General features: G+C 35.5%; 1 protein-coding gene and 1 long non-coding RNA gene across 2 annotated transcripts in view; both read left to right on the top strand.

The window, feature by feature from the left end:
• The window catches only part of IFT74 (intraflagellar transport 74), a 101,882-nt gene extending 95,124 nt beyond the window's left edge, over nucleotides 1–6,758 (top strand). The window contains exons 18-20 of the mRNA XM_017520164.2: nucleotides 286–411; nucleotides 4,891–4,951; nucleotides 6,571–6,758. Of these exons, the coding sequence (XP_017375653.1) occupies nucleotides 286–411; nucleotides 4,891–4,951; nucleotides 6,571–6,689 (306 nt within the window). The 3' untranslated portion in view covers nucleotides 6,690–6,758. The remainder of the gene's footprint in view (nucleotides 1–285; nucleotides 412–4,890; nucleotides 4,952–6,570) is intronic.
• Nucleotides 6,759–8,116: 1,358 nt separating this feature from the next.
• On the top strand, nucleotides 8,117–10,235 carry LOC119469746. The gene is made up of 2 exons (XR_005198589.1): nucleotides 8,117–8,352; nucleotides 8,886–10,235. It is a non-coding gene; the product is annotated as an uncharacterized LOC119469746 (long non-coding RNA).
• Nucleotides 10,236–14,659: the final 4,424 nt, after the last annotated feature.

Here is a 14,659-nt window from a genome sequence, read left to right as displayed (position 1 = left end):
TTGATTATGACTCTATCCTACCTGAAACTTCTCGTGGCTTTCCATTGCCATTTACATTAATTTAGACTAAATTTGGTGGGGTAGGGACAGATATGGCAGCATTGAGTTATTAATACAGATAATATAGCTTATAGTTCAAAGGAATTTTTACAAACCGATTTTAGAGTAGTTATAGCCTTGGTTGAATTTTACCGGAATATAATTATTGAAATTAAGTTAAATATGATTTATACTGGCTTACTGCATATTTTCTATAACCTGTTACTTCTGTTTGGATCTTTCTAGAAATTACATCAGGAGAGAATGATATTATCCACCCGCAGAAATGCCTTTAAGAAAATAATGGAGAAGCTAAACATAGAATATGAAGCACTAAAAACACAATTGCAAGAAAATGAGACCCATTCTCAGGTAAGAAATGTTTTAAATAACTTTGAAATTATCTTAGTCTATATTTTCACCCCAAAGCAATTATGTTTTATTTTAAAATTTGCTGTATTGCTCTCTACCTTCTAGATTCTCTGACTTTTAAGACAGCCAGATTCTGTACAATCTTCACTCAGAATGAATGGACTCCTGCTTTCTTACCTTCTATAAACCTATATTGAAAGCCAACTGTGTTAGACACTATCTCAGGCACAACTATTATGATATATGCAGTACTATCTTTTAAAATTTCAAAAGTGAAACATTACTAATACAGAAACTAAAAATCCATAAAATCACAAATAAAATAAGTTCTAGTGACCTATTCTCCCACCACCCAGAAGGGAGAATGCTTATTGTTGCTTTAGTATGGGCCTTTTTTTTTTTTTTTTTTTTTTGAGACAGAGTCTCACTCCATCACCAGGCACCAGGCTGGAGTGCAGTGGCATGACCTTGGCTCACTGCAACCTCCACCTCCGGGGTTCAAGCAATTCTCCTGCCTCAGCCGCCCAAGTAGCTGGGACTATAGGTGCGCACCACCACGCCCAGCTAATTTTTTTGTATTTTTAGTAGAGATGGGGTTTCACCATGTTGGCCAGGATGGTCTCGATCTCTTGACCTTGTGATCCGCCCACCTCAGGCTCCTAAAGTGCTGGGATTACAGGCACCCAGCCAGTATGGGTCCTTTTAGTAGGTAGGTACGTAGATAGTTTAGATAGATAGATAGATAGATAGATAGATAGATAAACAGATACATGGAGAGATGGAGAGATAGATACATAGAGAGATAATGTGTATACACCTATATATGCGTATACTTAGGTACACATTTATTTCTATGCATTTATAGAAATTGTACCATATTATACATATTATTTAGGAGCTTGTTTTTAATGATTAGCTATACATCATAAGTACTTTGCTTTGTCAATATGTATATCGACTTTTAAAAAATTATTGATAGCTTAATGATATTCTAGTACATGGAAGTAGCATAATTTATTGAACCAATTCCCTTTCATTAAATATTTAGGTAATTTCTAGTTTTAAAACTATTAAAATAATGCTATAAAGAGCAATCCAGGTATCCTTGAACTTCTTAATTCATATCTCTAGTTATTTACATAGGATGCATAAACACATAACTGCACTCCCTTTTCGTGTCACTCGTCTTGCTGATAATTACTTGAACAGTGTGTGAAGTCAAGGTTGAGGGCTGAGATGGGATAGAGACAACATTTACTTTATTCCTTGCACTGTGCAATTGGTTGGCATATAGTAGGTATTCAGCAAGTATTTGTTGAGTGATTGAATGAAGCATTATGTATCATATACAGAGTTAGTAACTATGGCTTGAAAAGGATTGGTCATTCTCATATCTAATTAGTCTATGTTAGAAATTTGCACACATGATTTAAAATGCTGAATACATTAAAAATTCCCTCTTTTTCTTCATATAGTTACATGGTCATGGTAGAGAAAAATGTCATTTGACTTCCCACTACCTAGGTATACCCATTCTTAACATTTTGGTCCCATATCCTTGTTTTCTTTTTGTTCTTTACAATCATACATCCATATCATTTTTACAAAAAATGAAATCATGCTATTCATACAGTCTCAACATTTTAACTTTTTTCAATCTTTTTTTTTTTTTTTAAAAAAAAAAAGCAGTCTTAGCTGTGCGTGGTGTCCCATGCCTGTAATCCCAGCATTTTGGGAGGCCGAGGAGGGCAGATCACCTGAGGTGGGGAGTTCAAGACCAGCCTAGCCAACATGGAGAAACCCCATCTCTGCTAAAAATACAAAATTAGCCAGATGTGGTAGCACATGCCTGTAATCCCTGCTACTTGGGAGGCTGAGGCAGGAGAATCACTTGAACCTGGGAGGCAGAGGTGGCGGTGAGCTGAGATCACACTATTGCAATCTAGTCTGGGCAACAAGAGTGAAACACCATCTCAGAAAAAAAAAAAAAAAAAAAAAAACACCAACCCAAAGAAAAAAAAAAAAAAAAAGAAAACAACAGAGTCTTACTCTGTTGCCCAAGGTGGAGTCCAGTGACATAATTGTAACTTACTGCAGCCTTGAGCTTCTGGGCTCAACCGATCCTCCTGTCTCAGCTACCCAAGTAGCTAGGACTACAGGCACAAACCACCAGGCCCAGCTAATTTTTACTCTTTTTTTTAATAGAGATGGGGTCTCACTGTATTGCCCTGGCTAGTCTTGAACTTCTGGACTCAAGCGGTCCTCCTGCCTCAGCCTCCCAAAGTGCTGGGATTGCAGACATGAGCCACCATGCTCAGCCTTTTTTTTTCTTTTTGAGATGGAGTTTTGCTCTTGTTGCCCAGGCTGGAGAGCAATGGAATGATCTTGGCTCACTGCAGCTTCTACCTCCTAGGTTCAAGCGATTCTCCTGCCTCAGCCTCCTGATGAGTATTTTTAGTAGAGATGGGATTTCACCGTGTTGGCCAGGCTGGAGTTGAACCCCTGAGCTCATGTGATCTGCCTGCCTAGACCTCCCAAAGTGCTGGGATTATAAGCATGAGCCGCCATGCCTGGTTTTTGGTGACATTTATGCAGCATTACCTATTTCATTGTATGGAGGTACCTTTGAAAACAACATATACCTTACATTCTTTTGAAAAGGGTAGAATCTCATGAAAGCTTGTTACAACTACTAAAAGCTTAGAAATCATTAATTTACATAATTCAAATTTACCAGTTATTCTGTTTCTATATCACAATATACAAACCTAGATATAGAGTTACAAGTGGCAAAATTTTCTTAGATTGTTTAGAGTGAGTATGAGTGTTGGAGAAGAAACAAGACAAAGTTCGTGAGGTTATTGTCTTGAATGGTTCTTAGAAAAAAATACTGATATTTCTTATGAAATATTGGTCCTCCTCATTCACTGAATAGATGATTTAAGGTGGAAAGCACTTGACAAACACCATTTCTTTGAGCCAATGACTGGTTACCATGTTTATTCCCACATTAGGTGCTAATTGCATTCTTAATTCCATGTATTGATAACTGGAAATCATAACATAAGCCACAATTTTGAATCCTCTGTATTGTTACCTTTTGTGAATCCCAACTGATTAAATCAAATCCTGGTCTTCCTATCTTTCACAACTATTTTCTTGAAAACTGGCCTTTGGCACCTATAAAGAATTTTATGTAACAGATTATTTAAATAAGTTCGGGAAAAACAGATATTCAAAATGAATTTTTGCTTCATGATGTCCTTGGAGGTTTATAGGCGAGTCAGTAATATAAAGGTATAAATGTAAAAGGAATTTGACCATCTGACATAGCGTTGCTTTTATACCATTCCTGTAGCACTTAAGAAAAGTATGATGCATAATAAGAAGGCCACCTGTTTGTGTGAAACAATGACAAAAAAGTCTGGTACTTGACTTTGCTGAAGGCTATTAGAGACTTACTGCCAGAAGTGCTGACTGCTTCCTTAAGTCCATCTTAACTTCAGGGTCCTGTCTGGGGGAGATTGATGTGATTTAGTAATATTAGCTCACAGCACATACAATCACATGGTTAATTAACCATGATTTATTCTAATGTATAGATTTATCTCTTTGGAGGAAGCAATGAGATGGGTGCTACATCAAGGCCAAACTTATGTCCTGAAAATTATTTTAACATGACGATAGAAAGAAACATTACTACTGCTGCTGCTTCAATTATTTGAATTTTTTAAAATAATCATTCTTTGAAATATCCAGGCAGAACATTAGTGTTTCAATTTTTAGATGGTCCTTTGCTTTGGAAAAAACTATGTGCATCTTAAAAAAGAAAGACCGTAACCCAGAGTTACAAGGTTAATTAAATCAGAAAAACAATTTAATACTATAACAGTAAAATTGTCTTCTGAGGAAGTAACCATCAATATAATATCCACATTAGCTTCCTGTTGATGCAGAAATTATTGTAACAGTGCCAGCTTTTTACAAGCTGTCTTATAATCTTCACACTGCAGCTCTGCTCTTATCACAGCTTGTGGAATTAGACAGGAAATTTAGCCCTGGAAATAAGGAAGTTTCTCCTATATGGCTCAACTTTTGACAGTGTTTGAATATATATGATATTTGTGGCATTAGACTTCCAGATTTCAAGGAGAGATTCCCATCGGGTTCCATTTTTCTTTTAAAAGTTGTTTTAGGGAAAGGAAAGTCATAAATTATCTTTCAGTTGGCATATTCATTGGTATAATAAACATTTAAAATATTGTATAATTAAAATAGAGTAAAACATGTTATAGAATTCATCACTGTATTAATGTATTTATTATTATTTAATCTTTTTTTCTGCCATGACTATCTCAGTAAAATGCAAGTTGATAAGATTTAAAGTTGGAGTGATTTTTTTTTGTCTTTTCCTCTTAGAAGGGCATAAAATTGTTTTAAATATGAGTACTTATTAGTGTTTTTCTTTTATGTTTTTAGCTTACAAATTTGGAGAGAAAGTGGCAACACCATGAGCAAAATAATTTTGTGATGAAAGAATGTATCCTTTAAAAAGATGAAAATGAAGTTGACTGAGTTACTTTTTTTCTAGGAATTTTTTTAAAGACTCAAATTTAGTTCAACACATTAAATACTGAATATGTATAAAACACTGAGCTAAATTAAATGAATACGACTGTTTCAACTCTATAGTAGTTAAGGGGTGTGTGTGTGTGTGTGTGTATGTGTGTGTACCCTAAAGGAACTAATAGAAAGCAGACATTGGGAATTGCCAAAAAAAAAAAAGGAGAACAGAGACTTACTGTGGCATAGTGATTAAAGTGCCCAGATTTTGGAGTCAGGAGATCCAATTTTAAATGTTAACTCTACTACTTATAAGTTATAGACTTTGAACAATTTTACTGTTCAAGCCAGAACTGTATCATCTATTAAGATTCAGTTTTCCAGGATCACAGGGCTTGGGTAAAGTTAAAACATTATCAGTAAGTCATTTGGTAAACATGGCAAGAATTTCTTTTTTGCTTAGAGACAGGAGTCTCGCCAACTTGGCCAGGCTGGTCTCGAACTTCTAGGCTCAGTCCCACCTTGGCCTGCTGCAGTGCTGAGATTAGAGGCATGAGCCACTGCTCTTGGCCTCAGAATTGTATCATCTCCAAAATCTTTAAATTATAGTTAATATGTCCTTCTCATAGTGTTGTTGGGAGAATTATATATATCTTAAGTATATATACACATTTATATAAAATATAGTTGTTTGTTTATAATGTTCTGCCTTGAATATCTGGTCAGCAAAGGGGAATAAACCATATTAGACTGGGGAAGTTTGATTTCCAGGTTCATCCATGTTTCAGCCAATTCAACTTCATCTTATATCTACAAATAAGTTATGTTTCATCTTATTGTTTACTTTTAGTGTGATTATAGGAAGCAGCAAGCAGCTGTTGAGAGAAGGTATTGTGGAGTTGTAACAAATATTTTCTTAAAACTTGTTTCCTGTTCCCTTCTGCGACCCATTCAAGGGCATCTCTGCATGAAGAACTAGATCCTGACTCAGTGGCAGCTTAGGTTCTCTTCTAGGCTGGTGCTGAACTTCAGCTCAAAAGCAGCCTGGACCCCAGCTTACCTCCAGATAAGATGTTTTAGTTGCCCTATTGCCAGTGGTAGTGAAACTTAGTTTAAAAGCAGAAGACTCGTTTACAATATGCTTTAAGTCTAGAACTCTAGTTTTATACAACATAAAGTAGGTGGTTTTGGAACAGAGTGAAGTCTAGAGATTTACCTTAAATTCTTTGTGGTACTCTAGAGAACATGGTATGTGTATGTGTGTTGAATGTGGGAACTAGTTCATTGAATATTAGATTGTTCTAAGACCAGTAGATTAAAATGTATAACAGATTAAGACCAGAGTTAGATTAAAATGTATAACATATTAACTATTAAAAAGTGTTTATATTGCATATGAATTTTTTGAGACAAGTTTAGCTTGGCATTTTAGGTTTTAATTGATGCTTAATCTGTTAAAGTAACATACTCTATTTTAAAGTATTGTGCTTTTTTGTACCATCTTTAGTATGAAAAAATATCAGTATTATTTAGCTCCTTTCCCTGCAACAGTTAGATTTTTATTGACATTGTTTCTCCCTTAACTCATGTAATTAGTCATAGCCACCAAGAGTCAAGAGAGTGATTACCGACCAATTATGAAAAATGTGACCAAGCAGATTGCAGAATACAATAAAACCATCGTGGATGCTTTACATGGCACTAGTGGAAACTGAGTTTAAGTCAACTGAAAGTCTCTAAAGAAGTATCCTCTTGCTTGTAAACCTGGTACAAATTGACTACCAAAAAAAAAAAAAAAAAATATTAAAAAAAAAAAAAACAAATATATAAAAAAAAAAAAAAAAAAAAAAAAAAAAGCTTTACCTTTGGAGTTTACCTGAAAGTTTCTGAATGTTATAATTTTTGTGGCCTCTTTGAAGAACTACATTTTAAAATAGTAAATAGTTCAATAAATGGTTTGCATATTAAAAAGTATCATCTTCATTTCTTTTTATGATACTTCTATGTGAACCAAGAGATAAACTAAAAGTGACCATTGAAATTTATTTAGCTGGTATAATCCATCTATGGCAACAAATGAGATGATCTTTTCTTGTATCAACTCTCAAAGGGATGCATGGAGTATGATTCAGATTTAGCACTTATGTCAACTTTGTCAATTTTTACTTCTAGAAAAACAATAGTAAGATTAGAAGGGAGATTTTTAGCTTTGAGGCTTTTTTCTCAAATAGATTATATTTGATGTGTATTAGACCATATAATATCACAGATAAATGTATAACGCATATTCTTTATATAGCAGTTATACCTGAAGATTTAGAATTCGAAACTTTTAATCTTTGCAATTCTTAAAATATTTTTTCACATATAAACCTGGAAGAACATTAGGTAAAAGACTACATACATAGTGGGCTGTTTTGGACTATGGCTACTGCTGTTCTTTGCCACCCTGCAGTATGTGTTTACTTTTGTACTATTAGGGGAATTTAAGTAGATGAATTTATAAGCATTAGCCAGAACATTTGGGAAAAAAAGTTAGAAGAGGTAGGATTGGGAGAGAGGCTTAGAGTCTGGAACACACAGTAACTGTAGATGTATCTTCTCTTATCATGTAGGAATGAGTCACCTTAGCTAGCTTAAAATACTAGTTAAAACTATCATACTTTTGTTCTGATGTCATGTTCACTAAGTAACTCTACTTTAAAGTATTTCTGAAACCCAACACAGTGGTTTCTTAAAAAAGGTTTCTTAAAAAAAAAGCTGTATTGAGATATTATTTACATACCTTAAAATTTACTCATATGTGTTGATTATTATTTATTTATTTTTTTTTTGAGATGGCGTTTTGCTCTTGTTGCCCAGGCTGGAGTGCAGTGGCGTGATCTCAGCTCACTGCAACCTCTGCCTCCTGGGTTCAAGTGATTTCCTGCCTCAGCCTCCTAAGTAGCTGGGACTACAGGCACGTGCCACCACACCTGGCTATTTTTTGCATTTTTAGTGGAGATGAGGTGTCACCGTGTTAGCCAGGATGGTCTCGATCTCCTGACCTCGTGATCCGCCCGCCTCGGCCTCCTAAAGTGCTGGGATTACAGGTGTGAGCCACCGTGCCTGGCCATATGTTGATTTTTTTAAAGTAAATACTTATAATGGTAAATCATGCAAATTCAGTCTGTATATATTTAAATAAAGGAATGAGCATTGTTGAGCTTGCTTAACTCAGGATTATTAATATGGCTGAAGATCCTGGACAATATATTCGTTAAGATGGCATTCGTAAAATGTGTTCCTCAATTCCTGAGTATCTTGAGTTGTTAATATTGTTATGCCTCCAAAGGATTCAAGGTCAAAGAAGTTTGGGAAACATTGTCTGAAGTAAAGGTGAATTGTGTTTTCTTGACTGCTCATAACCCTTACTATGCTAGTGTATAATAAGCTCAAGAAGAATATGTACTGTAAAGCATTTCCCAGAAATAGTTGTCCACAAAACCCTTACTCTCACAGAGCCTAGGTCACGTGAGACATGTCATTCCTAGAAACAGTCTTTGTACACCAAATAGACTTCCTACACTAAAATAATATCATCTACTCAAGTCCTTTGGGTGGTTCTTTGGCCTTTTTCAGATGACTGCTGAGTATGTCTCTTTTTAGCCACTGTCAGTTTTTTATGCTGTGGTTGTATGGAGTTTTCTGTTGGAAATTGGTAGCAGAAAGTGCTTATTAAATTTCACATGCGAAAAAAAATCTCTTTAGCAGTTAGAGAAAAATCGGAAATTCAGTAGAAATAACAAGTAATAGATTTTGGTAACAGTTTGCCTAGCCTTTCGTTCATTTGTAAAGTATTCCTGTAATTTGGTGATTAGTAATCTTTATGGATATGCCTGACTGCTAAAAAACGTTCCTGTTTTATACAGTAACAACCACAGGTATGAGTGAGCATAGAGTTTAGGCAAGAGAACTGACTACTACAGTCTCGATCCCATTTATTCTACGTGGATACTTTCAAGGAGGAAATGAATCTGGAAAACATGTTTGTGGACAGGTAATGTTTTCCTTATTTGAAAGCAAATTTAAATGCCTTTACTTTTTCCTTAGTTTTAAAAAAAATTTTCTGCTTAAGTGTTCTTGACATTTTACTCTACCCTTTAAACTAATAACTAACTTAGTAATTTTTACTATTAGTAACAAGGGTATTTTTCTGAGTGATGGGATTATGGGTGATTGTAATCTTCCTTGGGCTTTTTGGTATTTTCAAAATTGTCTATGATGTACATATAATACTTAGAAAAGCAGCAAAATTCAAATAAAGCACTGTGTACAATTACCGTGTACAGTAACTTGTGGAAAGGGTGTAGTAACAGTCGTTGACTCTAACTAGAACTGAACCAATCTTTACCCAGAAAGAAAGTAGGAGGAAGATTTGGCCTGTCCATTAAATATATATGTTTGCATTATAACAATGAGAAATTTGGCAGGAAAAAAATTTCTTGACAAAAAGCAAGGTTTCCAATTTCCATCCTAAATTACTCATATATGATATTTGGGGGTGGGTTGGGGAAATAATTGAGCAGGATTTCTTTAAATTAAAGCCTTTTTTATCTAAGGGAAATTCTCACTAATGTCTGTTTCTTCTTCTCAGAGCCTTTCCACAAATCCAACAAGAATATTCTCTTTACTGGGATAGAACTGTAGGCTAATATCTGCATGAACTGGCTCTTCTTGAGTCAGTCACATTACTCAGGGGGTTCCATTCACGCTCAAATAACATTTTGTAAGTCATGTGGAAAGAAACTGCAGACTGAACAAACATGCTGAGCAGTTTTCCTAGTGAAGATCAACATGGGAAAGTTAGCAGGTCTTTGTTTTTCCCATCCTTATCCATTATCAGTAAATAAACATGAGTTCTTGATATTCTTTTTCCTGTGGAGCCCCTCATTTGGACCATGCTGTAGTCTAATTTTAAGTCACAAAATTTAGTGCATGCTTAGAGGATTAGAGCATGGAGCATACTCGCACCAGAAATGAAGGGCCAGTTAGTAGTAGCTCCAGGGGTTCTTGCTGTCCCCTTGCTCAATTTCTCTATAGTTCTTTCCTTTTGCTATACAATTGCAATGTAAACAACCTTAGGAAAATTGTAATGTTTAGACTTAACGTAAGAAGCAATAAAGATGGACCACTAGAGAATTGTAGTAATCTATTTTAAAATTAATATTATTTCTCTTTTTCATATACCTTTTAAAATAAAAGTAGATTATGTCTTAAAATTGTAGGTTTACAGTTTGATAACTGAAATTGAACGTTCTTAAAAGGACAATTTTTAATACAAAGGTAGATGGTTTAGGGAAGACAGATAAATAAAATGAAGAACATAAGTTATTTGTGATCTCACCAGTCTTTTTATATATGCATCTATATATATATATCACACATTCTTTTATTTCTTTTCTTTTTTTTTTTTTTTGAGACGGAGTTTAGCTCTTGTTGCCCAGGATGATGGAGTGCAATGGCATAATCTCAATCTCGGCTCACCACAACTTCCGCCTCCCAGGTTCAAGTGATTCTCTTGCCTCAGCCTCCTGAGTAGCTGGGATTACAGGCATGCACCTGCACCACCACGCCCAGCTAATTTTGTATTTTTTAGTAGAGACGGGGTTTCTGCATGTTGGTCAGGCTGGTCTCGAACTCCTTACCTCAGGTGATCTGCCCTTCTCGGCCTCCCAAAGTGCTGGGATTACAGGCGTGAGCCACCATGCCCAGCCCATATCTGTTTTATTTCGATATTTATGTATCTTTAATGAAATTAAAATGATAATTTTTAATTTTACATTTGCTATTTATGATTTTGCAAACATTTTTCTGTGTCATTATACATTCTTGTACATGTTAAATTGTTGCATATTATTTCATTGTGTAAAACTTCAAAAACAAATCCTACATTATTGAATGAGATTTATGGTGTAGAAGTTACATGTAAGCTTTGGATCAGATAGATGGAAGTTTGAATCCCAGCTTCGCCACTAATTTGTTATATGACCTTGGAAAGTTAGTCTCTTTGAATTTCAGTTTCTTTACAAATGGAATAATAATGCTTAACTCATAAGATTAGGTCAAAGAGTATGCAGAATCCAAGACGCCTGACACAAATCATCCTGGGAGAGGAGTCATTATTAGCAGTGTGCAAAAGTGATTGTTTCCCTGTACTCTCACCAGCACTGGTGTTATCCAGGTTGACAGTGCGCTACCTCATTTGTTTACTAAAAAAAAAAAAAAAAAAAATGCCACATTACTGCAACTAAAAGTTACATATTAATTTACAGGATATGGTTTCATATCAAAAATTAGAAAAAGTCTGATTCTTAAAAATTCTTTAGAAATATTTACTCTAATGCTTTGTAATATACATCAAAAGCAAATTCTTAGAATATATTAGATTATATTTTGCTGCCTCAATATTTTTCCTCATAATGTAATGAACTGCTGTTCTGAAAACCTGACTGCATAACTTTAAGAGAAATAAGAATACCCTGTGTAGGAAAAATCTCCGTCACCAAGACTATATTGCTTGTTCATTGTCTCGATCCTCTAGCAAGTCAAGTGGCTGCACATAAACAACAAGCTATGTCATAGGATGGAAAAGAAATACCCATATATTTACTGGGGAGTCCAGTATGCAAGAGGGCTTGCGGAAGCATAAGCTAGCAGTTGAGTTGTCTACTACCTAAAAAAGGCTCAGGCACACTATAGACAGCTTTCTACAACAGAAATGAAAAAACATTAGATGTTTTCGAAATTGTTTTAATTCAAAATATTTTGTAAAACTGTTCTTTTGATAACAGTATGGTAATACCATGTAAAAAAGGCAGACAATTAAAATTACTTTTGGTAGAGGGTTAAAAAAAAGAACTATTATTAAATTGGCCATTTAAGATTAGAAGACAATAGCTGTGCTAACTAACCAAGCTGAAATATCTCATTCTCTGTGTTATCATTTTCAGTAGATAAATTCATTCTAATAGAGGAAGTCCAGACTGACACGAAGGTGAAAATATTTTGTTAGAGTCCATAAGCTCAATCTGAATTTTTTTTTTTTTTTTACTAAAGGAAAATATAGTTAATTGTTAAAAGCATTTCTAGGTCTTTAATTAGCTTCTTGTTAAAATGAACTTGCCTTAGTTTACTGGAGGGGGAGAGGGTCGCCTCAGAGATTGGCCCACCCCAACCCTGTCCCTCCCTGCCAAGAACAAAGCAGGGACCTTGTGTCAAAGCAGGGAAATGGTTAGGGAGAGGAAAAGAAAATTGCTTTTCCAGCTTTTTCAACTTCCTATGTAGCCTATAGAGAAAAGCAAGAATCCTTTTGGGAGGAAATAACAAAAATGCCAAAAGAAGATAGATCGATGAAACCTGCATCCTTGCAGTATACTGGAGCTCTTACCCTTACCATGGTGTTTATCTGAAGGCCAAATGCACATTTACTATAAACTGGTCCCATCTTCCTGAGAGCCTCTCCACTTCAAGTCATTCCTTGGCTCACTTCCTTCTCCTGCCAGAAATGTTAAGACAGAGAAGGGAATAAAAGCTGTGAAAGTCCAGCTGCCTTGTTTCCTTTTCCTAAGGCACACTTGAAATAGCCAGTTAGATAAGAGGTGTTCATAAAAGATCCCAAGTAACAGTTAATTGAAGAGTGTCATGTAATGAGGTAAGCAAGTCCCTTACAAAATCACTTGCCACTGTATTATGTCTAAAGTGCCCCACTTCAGCAAAAACCAAACCATAAAAGGCTCTTCTAAAAATTTACCGTAAAATTCTGTCCAGAACCTTTTTATTGAACATAGTTTGAATGTCTTATATGGGTTTGCCTAACCACACACTTTGATTTGTCAAATATTTAATTCCAACAATATTTCCTGACCTCACTGTGGGCTACCATCCATCTCTCCAATAATCACGAGCATAGCAAGTATTGATGCCTTATCTCCTAATTGTCTTAGGAATTAAGAGATGCGACATCAATACCTGCTAAGCTTGTGATGAAAAGAATTGTTAAAACAGTTTATCAAATACATTGAAATTCTATACCAAGATAACATATTGACATTATGTGGTCACATCCTCAGAAATTATAATGGAAATAAAAGCATTTCTAAGTGAAGACCGAAAGGGGAATTATAGTGTGAACACACTGCACCCTAGTAAGGAGAAATCCCTGCAAGTTTTACTACAACATGGGGTCAGACCCTTGGTCTTATCTGCTGAAAGTCTAACTTTTTATTTTATCCAACCTGACAAAAGCATACACCACACAAAAATGTTAGACATTTCTTTAACCTTTCTTCATTGAAACAGCTACAGCAATCTAATTTCTGCAGATTTCTTTCACTTGCTAGAGGAGATAATGTCCCTTGATGCTACTCAAGCTAGTTCTATACTTCGCATAGTTTCTTCCTTCACCACCTCACCTCTCTGTCTGTACATAGTTACAGTAATCCCTTTTCCATATTTTAAAAAATGTTTTAAATTTTTGTGGGTACATAGTAGGCATATATATATTTATGGTGTACATTAGACATTTTGATACAGACATACGATGCCAAATAATCACCTCAGGGTAAATGGGTTATCCATCACCTGAAGCATGTATCCTTTGTGTTGTGAACAGTGTAATTATACCCATTTAAAAATGTACAGTTGGCTGGTGTGGTGGCTCACCCCTGTAATCCCAGCACTTTGGGAGGCTGAGGCAGGCGGATCACGAGGTCAGGAATTTGAGACCAGCCTGGCCAACATAGCGAAACCCCGTCTCTACTAAAAATACAAAAAAGTTAGCTGGGTGTGGTGGCGGGCACCTGTAATCTCAGTTACTTGGGAGGCTGAATCTGGGAGGCGGAGGTTGCAGTGAGCCGAAATTGTGCCACTGCACTCCAGCTCAGGTGACAGAGCAAGACTCTGTCTCAAAAATAAAAAATAAAAATGTACAATTAAGTTATTATTGACTATAGTCACCCTGTTGTGCTATCAAATAGTAGTTCTCATTCATTCTTTCTAACCAAATATTGTATCCATCAACCCTGTCCGTTCCCTACCCCTGCTCCCCTCACAACCCTTCCCAACTTATGGTAACCATCATTCTACTCGATTTCCATGAGTTCAGTTTTAATTTTTAGCTCCCACAAACAAGTGAGAATATGCAAAGTTTATTTTTCTGTCCTCGCTTGCTTCACTGAATATAATGACCTCTGTTTCCATCCACATTGTTGCAAATGACAGGATTTCATTCTTTTTTATGGCTGAATAGTTCTTTTCTTTATCCACATGTTCTTTATTCATTCATCTGTTAATGGACACTTAGTTTGCTTCTAAATCTTGGCTATTGTTACTAGTGCTGCAATAAACATGGGTGTGCAGATATCTTTTTGATATACTGATTTCATTTTTGGGGGGCATTTACCTAGCAATGGGATTGCTGTATCATATGATACTTCTATTTTTAGTATATTTGTGGGACCTCCATACTGTTTTCCATAGTGGCTGTACTAATTTACATTCCCATCAACAAGTGTGTGAGCGTTCCCTTTTCTACACATCCTCTCCGTCATTTGTTACTGCTTGTATTTTGGATAAATTTTAACTGGGTTGAGATGATATCTCCTTATAGTTTTGATTTGCATCTCTCTGATGTGGAGCATTTTTT

This window comes from Cebus imitator, unplaced genomic scaffold (genome assembly GCF_001604975.1).
Source record: "Cebus imitator isolate Cc_AM_T3 unplaced genomic scaffold, Cebus_imitator-1.0 Scaffold809, whole genome shotgun sequence".
Lineage (NCBI taxonomy): Eukaryota > Metazoa > Chordata > Mammalia > Primates > Cebidae > Cebus > Cebus imitator.
This window is presented reverse-complemented; position numbering and strand designations above follow the sequence as displayed.